The sequence below is a fragment of the Mus caroli genome, chromosome 2 (genome assembly GCF_900094665.2).
Source record: "Mus caroli chromosome 2, CAROLI_EIJ_v1.1, whole genome shotgun sequence".
Taxonomy (NCBI): Eukaryota; Metazoa; Chordata; class Mammalia; order Rodentia; family Muridae; genus Mus; species Mus caroli.
In genome coordinates, this window is record NC_034571.1 from 81,869,232 (window position 1) to 81,885,709 (window position 16,478).

At 35.9% G+C, this 16,478-nt stretch overlaps 1 protein-coding gene across 1 annotated transcript; it reads right to left on the reverse strand.

The window, feature by feature from the left end:
* Positions 1-6,157: 6,157 nt before the first annotated feature.
* Positions 6,158-8,704, reverse strand: LOC110289696 (olfactory receptor-like protein OLF2). Its single transcript, XM_021156046.1, has 2 exons — positions 8,593-8,704; positions 6,158-7,168 (listed from the first exon to the last, which is right to left on the reverse strand). Exon 2 carries the CDS (start codon positions 7,148-7,150, stop codon positions 6,212-6,214), a length of 939 nt encoding a protein of 312 aa, XP_021011705.1. The 5' UTR covers positions 7,151-7,168; positions 8,593-8,704; the 3' UTR covers positions 6,158-6,211.
* Positions 8,705-16,478: the final 7,774 nt, after the last annotated feature.

Here is a 16,478-nt window from a genome sequence, read left to right on the forward strand (position 1 = left end):
ATTTTAGAGGGATTGCTTCAAGCTTCTCACCATTTACTTTGATGTTGGCTACTGGTTTGCTGTAGATTGCTTTTATCATGTTTAGGTATGGTCCTCTTCTGTATAGGATTTAGTGTATTCTGTTTTATGTTTAGATGTTTGATCGACTCATATTTGAGTTTTGTGCAAGTTGATAAGTATGAATCTATCTAGTAAGTCCAGCACACTTGTTGAATGCTTTAATTATTCTGTTGAATGGTTTTTGGCGCTTTTATCAAAAACCAAGTGTCCATGTGTGTGTGGGTTTATTCCAGGGTTTCAAAATGTAAATCCTACATACCTCAATTTGCGGTAATGAGTTTTAATTGCTCCCTTTGTTCTGTGTTTTGTTTTATTCTTATGAAATTTCCTGGCTTTTATAAAGCCACAGTGAATATGAGACTGTGTGATATTTTAATTTGGGAAAAAGTAAGTAATTGCAAGATTTTAAAAACCTTTTGTTTAGTTATTTATGTATTTTGGATGTGAGCCCTCCATTGGATGAGAGGTTAGTGAAGATTTTTTCTCAATATAAAGATTGCCAATTTGTCATGCAGACTATGTCCTTTGTCTTACAGATTCCTTTTAATTTTATGAAGTCTTATTTATCAATTTTTGATATCAGAGTCTGAGCCACTGGAGTTCTGTTTAGGGAATTTTCCCCTCCACATGCCAGTGAGTTCAAGTCTCTTTACCAGTTTCTCTTCTATTAGATTCATTGTATCTGGTTTTATGTTGAGGTCCTTGATCCACTTGGAGTTGAGCTTTTTGCAATTTGACAAATGTGGATCTATGTTCATTTTTCTACATACAGATTGCCAGTTAGACCAGTACCATTTGTTGATATAATAATCGAAGTCCAAACCAGAGCAATTAGACACAAAAGGAGGTCAAAGGATACATATTGGAAAGCAAGGACTCAAAATATCACTATTTGCAGATGATAGGATAGTATACTTAAGTGACTCCAAAAATTCCACCAGAAAACTCCTAAGCCGTATAAATCACTTTAGCAAAGTGGCTGGATAAAATATTAACTCAAATAAATCAGTGGCCTTCCTCTACTCAAAGAATAAAAATGACTATTTTTTTTTACCATTTTTGATTAATTTTTTTTAAATAAAGATCATTGTTTTATTTTTAACAGATATAAGAAATAAATATAAGCTGGGTGTGGTGCTCATGCCTTTAATCCCAGCAGGGATTTCTGACTTCTAGGCCAGCCTGGTCAACAAAGTGAGTTCCAGGACAGCCAGAGCTACACAAAGAAACCCTGTCTCAAGACAAAACAAAACAAACAAAACAAACCCAAGAAATAAATGTAATAAGCCAATACATGGACAAAAAAAAAAAAATACGAGGATCATATGATCATCTCAATAGAGGAAAAAAAAGAAGAAAAGAAAAAGTCTTTGATAAGATTCAACATGCCTTGTTAATAAAAGCCCTAGAACTATTAGAACTGAAGGAAACATATTTCAACATAATAAAGGTTATGTGTCACAAATTCAAGGTCATTATCATAATAAATGAAATAAACCATTAATAAGAACCACTAAAATTAGGAATGTGAGATGACTGCTTACTATACCTACTGCTCATCCATAATGCGATTGTTGCATTAACTGAAACAATAAGGGAAGAGAAGGGAAACAAATGTGAAAATATTAACTCAAATAATATTCAATTGAAGATTATATTATCTTATACACAATGTTCCCAAAATTTGACTAGAAAAATTATAGAAATTATCAATAATTTCAGCAAAGTATTATGATACATAATTGACTTACAAAAATATACCAGACTTAATACATATGAGTAATAAGCATGCTGAGGAAGAGATTATGAACACGCTTATCCTCTTAGTTTCTCAAATAAAATAAAACATTTAGAATATACATAACAAAAGAGGTAAAAAAAACTTTAAATGTGTAAAAAAGAGATTAAGAATCATAGTAGAATTTGAAGATCTCCAAAGCATATGGCTTATTAGAATTAACATTGTGAAAAAAGACCTTCCCACCAAAACAATTTGCTGATTTAATGAAATCACAATCAACATTCTCATGTCATTCTTCACATAAATAGAAAGAAAATGTTCAATTTGATAGGGAAAACTAAAGACCCATAATAGCCAGTTGGTCTTAGTTAAGTGTTTGTTTCTATGCATTTTGCCCATTTTAAGTGCTATGTGCATCTGTCTAAGACCCCAAGTTTTATACATATGTTTCTATAGTAGCATTGATTTTTAAGTCAGTTGTGCTTTCAATCCTCCATTGTACACATTTGCCCTCTTCTTCCACAGTTAGAAATCTCAGAACTCACTCAAATACTTTGAGTCTTAATATATTCAACCATAGAATGGGTATTGGTTGTATCTGATTGTCTTTGAAATGGTGAAGGAGTTGGAGGAGAAACAAATGCAATCTTTATGAGTGCTTTGAAAATCTGGTGTAATTTGATAACTATAAATTGTAATACGACGTTGCTATTGGGTTTTCTTCTCTAGATTTTTAGCATACAACAAAGAAGCTCAAATGGGTTTACCTCAGTCAATTCCAGGGAAGATACCTGGGTAGATATTCCAAATTAGTTTGGGAAGTGTGGATAAGTTGAAGACTGCCCTCATTCCAATCCAGGCCTGCAAAAGTCTTGGAGGACATTATATGCTAACGTTTCCAAAATTACTTGAGAGCTGGAATGTTTTGACTAGGATCTGCTGCACCTAAATGCACATTGATATAATTTCTTTACCACTTGAACAACATCGTGTGGATGGATCACTCGACACATGGAGGTAAATAGTCTAGAGTATTTGGTTTTCTTTTCTTCAGGTTGCCTATGTTGATGGTACTGTGTTCATATGAATCTCATCCCTTTGGGCCTCTTCTTAAACATATTTATTTGTTATCACCATACAACTCTTGATAAACCAAAGTTTCTTCTCATGTAAATCATAGTTATGGGTGTTATTTTAGCTGAAAATCGACTTTGTTCCATAATGTACTGGCTACTCCAGCTTGTATCTTGGGACCATTTGATTGGAAAATTATTTTGCACCCTCTTTACTCTGAGGTAGTGTCTGTCTTTGTCACTGAGCTGTGTTTACTGTGTGCAGCAAAATGCTGGGTCCTGTTTATGTATCCAGTGTGTTAGTCTATGTCTTTTTATTGGGGAGTAAAGTACATTGATGTTAAGAGATATTAAGGAAAAGTGATTGTTACTTCCTGTTATTTGTGTTCTTAGAGGTAGAAATATGTTTGTGTGGTTATCTTCTTTTGAGTTTGTTGAAAGATTACTTTCTTGCTTTGTCTAGGGTGTACTTTCCCTCCTTGTTTCCCTCTAGGATGTTTTCCATCTATTATCTTTGTAGGGCTGTATTCATGGAAAGATATTTGTCATGGAATATTGTATTCTCCATCTATGGTAATGGAGAGTTTTGTTGGGTATAGTAGCCTGGGCTGGCATTTGTGTTTTCTTAGGGTCTGTGTGACATCTACCCAGGATCATCTAGCTTTCATAGTCTCTAGTAAGAAGTCTTGTATAATTCTGATAGGCCTGCTTTATATTTTACTTGACCTTTTTCCTTACTGCTTTTAATATTTTTCTTTGTTTAGTGAATTTGGTGTTTTGATTATTAAGTGATAGGTAGAATTACTTTTCTGGTCCAGACTATTTGGAGTTTAGTGGGCTTCTTGAATGCTCATGGGCATCTCTTTAGGTTAGGGATGTTTTCTTCTATAATTTTGTTGAAGATATTTACTGTCTCTTTAAGTTGGGGATCTTCACTCTTTTCTATATCTATTATCCTTAGGTTGGTCTTCTCATTGTGTCTTGGATTTCCTGGGTGTTTTGGGTGAGAAGCTTTTTGCATTTTGAATTTTCTTTGACTTTTGTGTCAATGTTTTCTATGGTATATTCTGCCCCTGATATTCCCTCTTTTATCTCTTGTATTCTGTTGGTGATGCTTGTATCTATGACTCCTGATCTCTTTCCTAGGTTTTCTAACTACAGGTTTGTCTCCCTTTGTGTTTTCTTTATTCTCTCTCTCTCTCTCTCTCTCTCTCTCTCTCTCTCTCTCTCTCTCTCTCTCTCTCTCTCTTCCTTTCTTTTGTTTTTTGGTTTTTTGTTTTGTTTTTTGTTTTTTGTTTTTGTTTTTTGAGACAGGGTTTCTCTGTGTAGTCCTGACTGTCCTGAAACTCACTCTGTAGACCAGGCTGGCCTCAAACACAGACCAGGCTGCCTCTGCCTTCCAAGTGCTGGGATTAAAGGTGTGCACCACCGTGCCCCGCTTCTTTATTGTTTCTATTTCCATTTTTATATCTTTGATGGTGTTGTTCCAATCCTTCATCTCTTTTTGTTCTCCTGTATTTCTTTAAGGAAGTTATTTATGTCCTTCTTAAAATCCTCTATCATCATCATGGGAAGAGCTTTCAGTTCTGAATCTTTGTTGTTGTGATGGTGTATTCAGGACTTGCTATTTTGGGAGAACTGGGTTATGATGATGTCAAATTACCATTGTTTCTGTTGCTTATGTTATTATGCTTGCCTCTTGCCATCTGATTATTGCTAGTGCTACCTGTGCTCACTATATCTGACTGGAGCCTGTCTTTCTGTGATCCTGGCTATGTCAGAACTCCTCTGAGTCCAGCTCTCTCTGTGATCCTGTGATTCTGCAATCATGTGATTTTTGAGATCCTAGGTGTGTCACCTCTCTTGAGAATAAAGCTGTCTTAATGAGATCTGAGATCCTGGTATGACAATGCTCCTAGGTTCTTGTGATCCTGTGGTCCTGTGATCCTGGGTGTGTTAGGGCTCCTGTAAGTGGAGCTACCTCTGGGTTTTGTGAGACTAGCTGCAGAGTTCTGTCCAAGGTCTGTTCAGGCCTCTGGCTAAAAGAGGTGGCCTCTTGAGGTTTCATGTCACCAGTGTTAGGCATCTTCCTAATATAAGGTGCACAGAATTCTAGAAGCCCGACCCATCGCAGGTCTTTGGAACTTCCTAAAAAAATCCAAGGAATTATTTTTATATTTTTAATTATGTTGGAGGGAGACAACAATAGTGCCCTTGATTCCAAAAGATAGTTTAGGATCACGTAGAGCCTGAGCTAAATTAGGGGGTGAGAAACATGATGTGTGTGATATAAAGTTAACTTGAAAGAACATAATGCCTTCTTATGCACTGAGCCATCTTGCTTGCCAACTAGAATATATTTTAGGTGTTATAATCTTCTTTTAAGTTTATCTGAGAATTCACTATTTTACTTTATTATTAATGCAGTTTTATAGCACACAACTTACATTTTCTCTCTGTGCAATATGTTAAAATTAATATGTGAAAATGGCAGTTCTATTAACACAAGCTTTCGGATTCAAAATATTCTGAATCAAAGCCCTATTTCATTCTTCACAGAAAAGAAAAACATCTTAAAACTGATATGGAATACTAAAAGGCCATGCTGAGATATCACCTGTCCATATTTCATTATATTTAACAGAGCTAGAATAAAAACAGTATAGTACTCACAAAAAATACAAGTGTAGATCAATGCTATAAAATAGAATACTTAAGCATGAGTACTCATAGTTATTAGCATCTGATGGTTGGACATGAATTCCAAAAAACTACAATGGAGAAAAGACCTTATCTTCATCAAATTTTACTGAAAAAAACTGAGTCCCCAACTCCAGAAGAATGAAGTTATATCTGTATCTATGACTTGGCACCAAAATTAATTCAAGCTATAGAGATTCATTCACTCTCCTGTTCCTCTGTCCCTCTATCCTGTCTCTCCACACAGCTGGTAGGGCTTTGAATAGGGGAAGATTGCTAAAAACAAGAATAAGAGTAAACCTTATTTTCAATGAGGACTGTGTACATCAATTTTATTAATTGGACCCATTTATTGAAACTAGAGGGTTAGTTGAGGAAGGTTAGGCATCAAGAATTTGTCCAGTCCCATTTTATTTCATTATCAATAAAATTTGTTAAAAGACCCTCTCTGCAAAATTCACATAATAGCTTATTTATTAATTTGAAGTGAAGATTAAGAATAGTGATTGCTCTTAATACATGCAATTCTCAGTAGGAAATATTTCAAAAGTTGTACTATATTAGTTCACAATCTATATTAGTACACATAAACACAGTCTCAGAAAATTCTATTCATTTTGTGATGTGACACAGAATTTCACCCAGGCCACAAGTTAATATTGATTGCCTTCTTCAGGGCCTCCTTCACATCCTTATTTCTCAAACTGTAGATGAGTGGGTTTAACATAGGAATCACAACTGTGTAGAAAACAGAGGCCATTTTGTCTGTGTCCATGGAGTAACTTGAGCTGGGTCGGAAATACATGAAAAGCAGAGTTCCATGAAAAATGGCCACAGCCATAAGATGGGAGGCACAGGTGGAAAATGCTTTGCGCCTGCCCTCAGCAGAGTTCATCCTGCAGATGGTCGCAATGATGTAGCAGTAGGATAGAAGGACCGTGACAATGCTAATCCCTACCACACAGCCAATGAATGTGAACATTACTATTTCATTAATGGATGTATCTGAGCAGGAGAGGGCCAGTAAGGGTGGGATGTCACAGAAAAAGTGGTTGATGACATTTGATTTGCAGAAGGACAATCGGAATGTACAGCTTGTGTGGATTGCTGAATCTACCAAACCTACTGCATAGGCAACAGCCACAAGTTGGATGCAGAGCTTCTTGGACATCGCAATTGTATAGAGCAGGGGATTGCAGATGGCAACATAACGATCATAGGCCATGACAGCTAGCATGAGACATTCTACATCTGCAAAGGCCCCGAAAAAATACATTTGAATAGCACATAAATCATAAGGTATTCTCTTCTCTTTAGACAAGAAATCAGCCAGCATCTTGGGAGAGACTGTGGAGGAGTAGCAGATGTCACAAAATGACAGGTTGCTCAGGAAATAGTACATAGGTGTGTGAAGCCTGCTGTCCAGTTTAATCAATATGACCATTCCTAGATTTGCAATTACAGTTAGGCTATAAACTAGGAAGAAGAAAACAAAGAGGCCCTGTTGCACATCCTGTCTGCCAGAAAGCCCTAAGAAGACAAATTCTGTCAACATGGTGAAATTCTCAAAAGCCATTTTTGTGATCCTGAAACCCTGGGATTACAATAAAGAAAAAAAATTTGACAGTTATAGTTTTTATGAGTTCATAGTCAGACTCCAGATATTTCTGTTTAACCAAATTAAAAAAATCATAAAAATACAAGTGCTTGAAATCAGCTGACTCAATGTCAATTAGTAGGAAAATTAGAGCATTTTTAGTATCAGCATAGCTCTCTTTAAAATATGGAGTGTATATTCATCTGAATTTATCCACATGATTTCTAAGTAAACAACACAGCACTCTATGGCCTTTCTGTTTTATACGTTAGGATGTGGATATCCTCAGATGCACTGGCTATGCTTCTCTTGTCAGTTTATGAAGAGAACAGATCTTTTCAGATAAAAATTGTTACTTTTCATTTATTAAAAATATTGATATGCCCTCTACAATGAATAAGCATAATTAATTATGTATACTGAGAATAATAATTCTTTTTCCTTCATTCTCTAATCCTATGGAGTATTCCTCAGTGTAACACACATATTTGTAGGTAAAATGTACACATACTTTACTGAAACCCTTTCAAATTGATCTCTAGTTTCAGTAGTAGTTCTGCATCTACTATAAATTGAAGTCCAGGAATTGAGATCCATTCAAATAAAAAGATAGATTGCTAGAAAGTAGACAGAACAATCTGTATGAACATAATTTCTGACCATAGAAACAGGTTTCTATCAGAAATAGCAATAATCCCTAATCATGCTGCTAGCAGAAGTGGCAAAAGGGATAATAAATAAGATTATCCAATAGTTGAGTCATCATCAAGCCAAATTTTCATATCTGCACACCTATTTATCATGTACACAGCTGATGAGAAAACTAGTCCCTGTTTATTGTCTCAGAACTCAGATTTGTGTCTGAGCATTGTGCCTTCCTACAACTCCAAAAGTTTTTACACTGCATTACTTTGTTCTTATGTCCTTTTGACTTTCATGCAGCCTTTAATCAAATGACCTGTGCGTTAAAAACTTAATAGTTCCTGGAAGTTCTTCCAATTAAAGTCCATGTCTCATTATTTCATTGTTGCAATCTATCAAACAAACTGTCTACATATATACATGAAAGTTGAGAAATATTATTTGGTATTTTCATAGTTACATTGACATAGAAAGTTCATATATATAAATATATAAGATTGAAGAATAATTAATAAAATATAAGCTTACAAAATCTAAAATTTTTCATGTAGATCACAGATTTCTAAAATGTGGATAAATTGTTTAAGTATCTCAGTATACTAATCAAAAATAATAATTTCATATAATATATTTATAACATTTCAGATACATAAAATTCCATGTCTATTTTTAAAATAATAAATAAAATTTGCCAACTTCCCAAGTCTATCTTAGGACATTTGATCTCCATGTTATTTTGTTAAACATTAAAATGGTTAATATTTAAAGCAGACATTTACCTTGTTTCATATCTGCTTTCATAAATATATTTGGTGTAAATGAAAATAAACAAACTTGTATGTATGAAAAACAGCAAACATGTCTATACCTGATCCAGGACTAGAGATATTAATGGAAATATTCTGTCAGCACTCTCTGGAATCACTGGCATTATAAGCCTATCTCCATGGTCCCTGAGTGCCTAAGACTTGGTCTCTTAGGAATAAGAAAATGTTATAATAACACAGATTAACATTGTGATTTCATACAGTTGGGTGATAAGTGTATTCTTATCATCAAGTATTCCTACATAGCTAATTCCTGTACTAGCATTAACAAAATTACTTCAATTAATTTTTCATTCATTATTTCCTGATTGTTCCTCCCTAAATATTTTTGAAATGGTATAAAGCATGGGACTACTACATATCTGTATACCTGTACACATTTACACTCAGTTACCAAAAAAAAAAAAAACAAAACAAAACAAACAAACAAAAAAACACTTCCATACATTTATTTATATTTCCTTTTGAAGACAGCAAATATTATTTGTTCATTTTCTAAAAGTAACTAATTTTTTTTCAATTGATGGCTGTTTTTTGAATTGAAATTTTTTTCTCAAATAATGTAACCTGATTACAGTTTCCACTCTCCCTCATTCTTCCACCCTTTCCTTACCTAGCTTTCCATATGGATCCAATCCACTTGTGTCTCTCACAACAAAATAAAGAGTTTTATAGCAGATAATAGTACAATACTATAAAATGAAAATTAACACAACTAATTGGAAACAGAAGAAAGGAGTATAAGAGAAGGCACAAAAATAGACACACTACTTTACAAACTACAGAACCTAATAAAAATACTGAATTTAAATAATAAGTGATGTCACAAAGTAAACTTTTTACATATAATTAAATAATTTGATTAGAGGCAAAGTGTTTTTTCTCTTTCTTGTTTAACATAATATATTATGCTTTCCATAGTGTTTGGCTTAAATTACTAATTTATTAATTTTTTAATATAAGAATATATTCAAGTGTCTAAAATTATACATTTAAATGTTAACTCATACACAACTTAATGTGTGTTTACGTGGCATGCTGTCTCAATTACTCTTTTTGCTTTTGTGTGTGTGTGTGTATGTGTGTGTGTGTTTCTATAATTTGTTTTTGTTTGTTTTTGGTTTTGGTTTTGGGTTTTTTGTTTGTTTGTTTGTTTGTTTTGTTTTGTTTTGTTTCAAGACAAGGTTTCTCTGTGTAGCCCTGGCTGTCTGGACCTCACTCTGTAGACCAGGATGGCCTCGAACTCAGAAATTCGACTGCCTCTGCCTCCCAAGTGCTGGGATTAAAGGCGTGCACCACCATGCCCAGCCTGTGTGTATGTTTCTTAATGATATGAGACACCCTGGCTTTTATAAATCCATATTATGTATGAGGTGAGGCAAGTCTGTCTGGGCCAGTGTTCTGAGCACACCTTGTGTACAAACTCTGCAGCCATCCTCACAACACCCAGAGGGAACTCCACTCCCCGGTGCTCCAACCAGGATCAGAGGATGAGAAGTGAGGAGGACACAATATCTGTCCCCAACACCGGGAATAACTGGGACCTGCAGGACCCAGGCACACAAAACTCCACCAGACCAGTTGCAAAGTTTCCTTTGGTCTATTTGGGCCTGTGACCTGAGCAGACCTTGGGCACAAACTCCACAGCTAGTCCAACACCCAGAGGCAGCTCTACTCCCAGGTGCTCTAACATGCCTCAGATCAGAGGATCACAGGATCACAGGACCATAGGAGCTTGGTTACAACAGGATCTCAAAGGCAGCTTAACTCTCAGGAGCTCAGACACACTCAAGATATCAGCATCATAGTACTCCAGAACCACAGGATCCCAGAGACAGCCTGACTCAAAGGAGTTCTGACACAACCAGGATCACAGGAAGTATAGGCTCCAGTCAGACATAGCCAGGGCAGGTAGCAGTAGAGCTAACCAGATGACAGGAGAGAAGCATAAAAACATAAGCAACAGAAACTAAGGTTACTTGGCATCATCATAACCCCATTCTCCCACCAAATCAAGTCCTGGATACCCCCAACACACTGGAAAAGCAAGATTTGGATCTAAAAGCACTTCTCATGATGATGATAGAGAACATTAAGGACATGAATAACACCATTGAAGCAATGGTGAGAACACAATGGAGAACACAGGCAAAGCAATGGAGAACACAGGCAAACAGCTAGAAGCCTTTAAAGAGGAAACACAAAACCTCCTTAAAGATTTACAGGAAAACACAATCAAACAGATGAAGAAAAGGAACAAAACCATCCAGGATCTAAAAATGAACCTAGAAACAATAAAGAAATCACAAAGTGAGACAACGCTGGAGTTAGAAAACCTAGGAAAGTGATTAGGAATCACAGATGCAAGCATCACCAACAGAATACAAGAGATAGAAGAGAGAATATCAGGTGCAGAAGATGCCATAGAAACTATTGACATAATAGTGAAAGGAAATGCAAAAAGCAAAAAGCTATTAACTCAAAATATCCAGCAAATCCAGGACATAATGAGAAGACCAAACTTAAGGATACTAGATATAGAAGAGAGTTAAGATCCCCAACTTAAATGGACAGTAAATATATTCAACAAAATTATAGAAGAAAACATCCTTAACCTAAAGAAAGAGATGCCCATGAACATACAAGAAGCCTACAGAACTCCAAATAATCTGGATCAGAAAAGTAATTCTTCCTGTCACATAATAATCAAATCACCAAATTCACTAAACAAAGAAAGAATATTAAAAGCAGTAAGGGAAAAAGGTCAAGTAACATATAAAGGTAGACCAATCTGAATTACAGAAGACTTCTCACCAGAGACTATGAAAGCTAGAAGATCCTGAGCAGATGTCATACAGACCCTAAGAGAACACAAATGCCAGCCCAGGCTACTATACCCAGAAAAACTCTCAATCACCATAGACGGAGAAACCAAGATATTCCATGACCAATTTTACACATATGTTTCCAAAAATCCAACCCTACAAAGGATAATAGATGGAAACCACCAACACAAGGAGTGAAACTGCACCCTAGAAGAAAATAGAAATTAATCTTTCAACAAACCCATCCAAACATAATTCCACCTCTAAAATTAACAGATAATAACACTCACTTTTCCTTAATATCTCTTAATATGAAAATTAATATTACCCTCACATTCTAATGGATTGAAATTCAAAATTATGAGGAATTAGAAATTTGTCAGCTGTCATCCTGTGATCTCTCCAATTTGTTAACAGGAGAAATTAGTCTAATATTGTAAAATTCTTGATAAGCAGAAAGTGTATATGTATTTTACAATATAACAGGGTCTTGCTGTGTGCCACATAATGGCCTTGAACTCATGCTTCTCCTCTTTCAGCCTATTAGTAGTATTGTTTGTTTGATGTTTTTACACTATACTATGATTTTCAGAAAAGCTTATATATTTCAAAATTATTTATACAGCCAAAATAAATGTAGGCAATTAATTTGGGAGGTGGCTTTTAAGAGAACAACAAAGAATGAGACTGAAACTTTGCTTGATATTTATAATTATTGTTTCAATTTTGAAGAAGTGGACTTTATAAGTTACTCTTATCCTGAGATGAATGCTTTTCAAAATCATCACAGTCAATGAACCAGAATCTTACCCTCACCTAATGTCTGTGCCACCCTCCAAGCAGAACCATAGTTCATTAAAACAGTTGATGAATGACTTCATGGATAAACCATATTAATACATAAACCATTTCTTAAATGAATGTAATCTGTTCTCTGCAGGCTGAGAATGACAACAACAATCACTCAAGTCAAATAGCTTTGACCATAGCAGAAAATCTGTTCCAAAAATTTTGCCTACAATTAATTCCTTGGCACAGCAGAATTGTCAACTCTTAGCTTATCTACTATGGAGGTAAAATCCTTTGGTGATGTGAGGGGCATTCAAGTACAGTCTTTTTATAATGAATTCCAATGTCCAAAAGCTGTTTTGTTGTTGTTGGTTTTTTGTTTGTTTGTTTTGTTTTTTGGTTTTTTAGAGACAGGGTTTCTCTGTATGGCCTGGGTGTCCTGGAACTTACTCTGTAGACCAGGTTGGCTTCGAACTCAGAAATCCTCCTGCCTCTGCCTCCCAAGTGCTGGGATTAAAGGCATGTGCCACCACGCCCAGCTCCAAAAGCTGTTCTTATTTTGTATTTGTACCACAGTAAGAGTCAAGATTTTAAGCTGTACTAAAATCAAAACAAACAAACAAAAATACTTTATCTATTTAAATCATTTAAAAAAAAACCTAATAGTGATATGTTATGTTAAAATAACATACAGTGCCACAGACACTCTGGGTCCCTTTGTCTGCATGGAGCAATCTCTATTTGCAGATGGGTAAGGAGTCAGCGAATGAATGACAGACAGATGCAATACAAGAGGTTGTGTAGAATCTGAATGTAATTTGTCAAATTGAGCATCAAACTTTTTATACAGAAGAAAATAGAGAAGTTAGGTGACTCATCGGCAAGGTACAAATGAGGTTACAGGATGCTTAATGACTCTCACACAAAACAGAGGAATGTAAACACAAAGACTGGCAGGAACTGGGCAATAAAACAATTGAGTCAAAGTCAGCCCTATATAAGGTCAGCTATAGTTTTAGAAGCCAGGTGTGAAGTCTTTACACTCCTAGGGCAAGGGCTTTCACACCCAAGTCATGGTTCTAATTAGGGAGTTCCATTCTAGCTAACCATCTCATGAATAATGCAATACTCTAAAACCACAGCCTGATCTACTTTCTAAACCATTGTAAATTCCTGTATATGGGAGCAACTTGGCTTTTATTCTAAGTGATAGTGTAATACCAGAGGCAATTCTGAATGTCACTGAATAGGCAATATTCTTGCTGAATTCCAAGACCATGGTCAGCTCAACGACTTTCTAGGACATTGGAACACTGGAAAAGGCTTAGCTATGTCAGAATTCTATCTTAAAGGGCACTTATAATAAAATAATACCAAAAGAGAGCACGTGGATCCATACACCAGACTAACATGGGGACCTCATAAAATTGCAAAGCTTCTACAAGGCAAAAGACACAGCCAATAAGACAAAAAGACCACCAACAGATTGGGAAAGGATCTTTACTTATCCCAAATCGGATAAGAGACTAATATCTAATATATATAAAGAACTCAAGAAGGTGGACTCCATAAAATCAAATAACCCCATTAAAAAATGGGGCTCAGAACTGAACAAAGAATTCTCACCNGAGGAATACCGAATGGCAGAGAAGTACCTGAAAAAATATTCAACATCCTTAATCAAAAGATGGCCTAATAGGCCATCACTTGAAAGAGAGGCCCATTGGACTTGCCAACTTTATATGTCCCAGTACAGGGGAATGTGAGGGCAAAAAGGGGGAGTGGGTGGGGTGGGTATGGGGGACTTGTGGTATAGCATTGGAAATGTAAATGAGCTAAATTCCTAATAAAAATTGGAAAAAATGATAACAAGAATGTGATGTAAATCTATTTACTCAAAATATGTTTTTAAATGTTAACTAATTCAAATAAATTGAAATTATGTATCTTTTCTCATCATAATGCAATAAAACTTAAATAAAAAATATGATGTGAGACTGTGTGATATTTTAATTTCGGAGAGAATAAACTATTGTAACATTTTAAAAACTTTTTGTCATTTCAATTTAAAATTTTTGTATCTTTGATTTTTGGATATAGGGCCTTCCTTACTAAGTAAGCCAGTTTTGATGAAACATACTTTGTAAATCAAACTGACCTTAAATTGCTACTTTCCCTAGAATATAGGGTTTTTCTCTCCAAAGTCCAACAATCCTTCCTCCAGGACAACTCTCTCTGCTTTCCCTTAAGTCCCAGTCACAAATCCTTCTTCTTGGATTGCCTTTCTCAATCTCTTATCCATTCACCACCCCTACAAACTGAACTCTTCTCCTTCTTAGGCACGATTTACTTTCTTCTGTTCTAGATCCCAGTATTCTGGGACTCTTTTTATGAGGCAGCCTTTCACTTCCCCCATGAACCACCTCTCCTGTACTGAAATCATTTTTTTTTTCAGACTCAAATATAATCTCCCCTCAGTTACTGCTCTATGCCTCCCCAAATTCCTTAAATACCTCTCCTTATATGTGACAGGACAATGGAGCTTTGTCCTCAGAGATTTGGGTCACTTCTTTGTCCCCTCCTTCTTGCCCATTACCACTCTCTCTCTGATTATGGATACCACCACCCAATGGTGCCCAATGATGCCCACTTATGCCACTGTGAGCTCTTGCTGCAGCTTCTCTGCTCATCTGTAAATCTAATAATATAATCTCAGGAAATGTACTCATTGTATATTCCCTGCAAATATTTTCATAAATGCTCATTTATAAAGGACTATATTCCCTGCCTACCCCTGTTCTCTGTCTCTGCAAAGTCTCTCATTGAAAACACCCCCATCTCCTTTCAAATTAGTCCACCACTCAACACTTCTTCTAATTCCATGGCTGTACCCAACCACCTTTATTCATGTACTGAAACCATAGGTTTCTTTATGCCTCACCCTGCACACATTCAATAACATCCATTACCTACTTCGACCTCATGTTCTACAGAGATGACAGTTCTTTCCTTTGAAAGGCCTCAAGTCATAGGTTATGCCTTTGTATCTTATGCTTCCATCATCAAAGAAGTCTCCTTGCCTTACCCCCACTAGTCAACCAGCAGAATTGACTATCTTCTTGAGATTTTCACCTCTCTAAGGGTTCCTCACTATCAGTGTACAGAGACTCCTAATATGCCTTCCATATTCTCTATCACACTCAGTCATGTTGAGTAAACAGGGATTTCTCCAGACAAAAGGAAACACAAGCCCTCTCACATTTTAACCTGCTTCAGGCCACCTGTTAATTTTCAAAAGAGTCCATTCCAGGTGCATGCTGTCCATGTCACCATGCGAAATGATATGGCCAGCACAGCAATTTTACTTTGCTGCCTTTTCCCATTTACTACCTACTAAACTTAGTCTACTTCTAAACTTAAAGCATCCCTGTTTAAAGATCCCAACAATAACAGTCTTCAGGATGGTAAACACCTCTCAAAGCAAGATATTTTCTAATACCTAACCAGCTTTTTAATACTAAGGACATATCCCCCACCCTTTTCTCTAAACCTATGTAATTCTCTCTCTCTCTCTCTCTCTCTCTCTCTCTCTCTCTCTCTCTCTCTCTCTCTCTCTGTCATTGTCTCTCTCTGTCTCTCTGTCTCTCTTTCTTTCTCTTTTCAGAAGACAAAATCTTTTTTTAAAGGAACTGAATTGCACTTGAAAAATATGCCAACACACCAAGCCAATCTCTCCCCTGTAATACCAACCCACCAAGCCTGATGTGTGTGTGTGTGTGTGTGTGTGTGTGTGTGTGTGTGTGTGTGTGTTTAATCAGATGCAACTGGAAGTAAATTTTCTATATGTGATCACTTTCAAATGCTTCAAATATTTTCTGGTTTGCAATAGTGCCTTTTCTAGATGTGCTGAAGCATTCCCTACAACCAACAAGAGGACAAAACTTGCAACATTCTTTTAATAACTAATGTTATCTCTCAATTGAGAATCCTCAACTTTTCCCAATCTGATAATAACTCTGAACTCACTTCTAAATTACCTAAGGTCTTACCTGAGTCTTAGAGAAAACATGATAGGTCCACTACCCTTACCAGCCCCAAGCTTTTAGAAAAGTAGAGCACACTAATAGATCACCTAAAGAAAACTCAAGTAAAGTTTGTCTCTGACCACACATAGATTCAACCGACCTAATATGTTAGTACTCTTTCACTTCTAAACTATGCCCC

Bases quoted from the DNA above. Each gene is read 5' to 3' on its own strand.
- LOC110289696 (XM_021156046.1), bottom strand. From the start codon at position 7,150: ATGGCTTTTGAGAATTTCACCATGTTGACAGAATTTGTCTTCTTAGGG.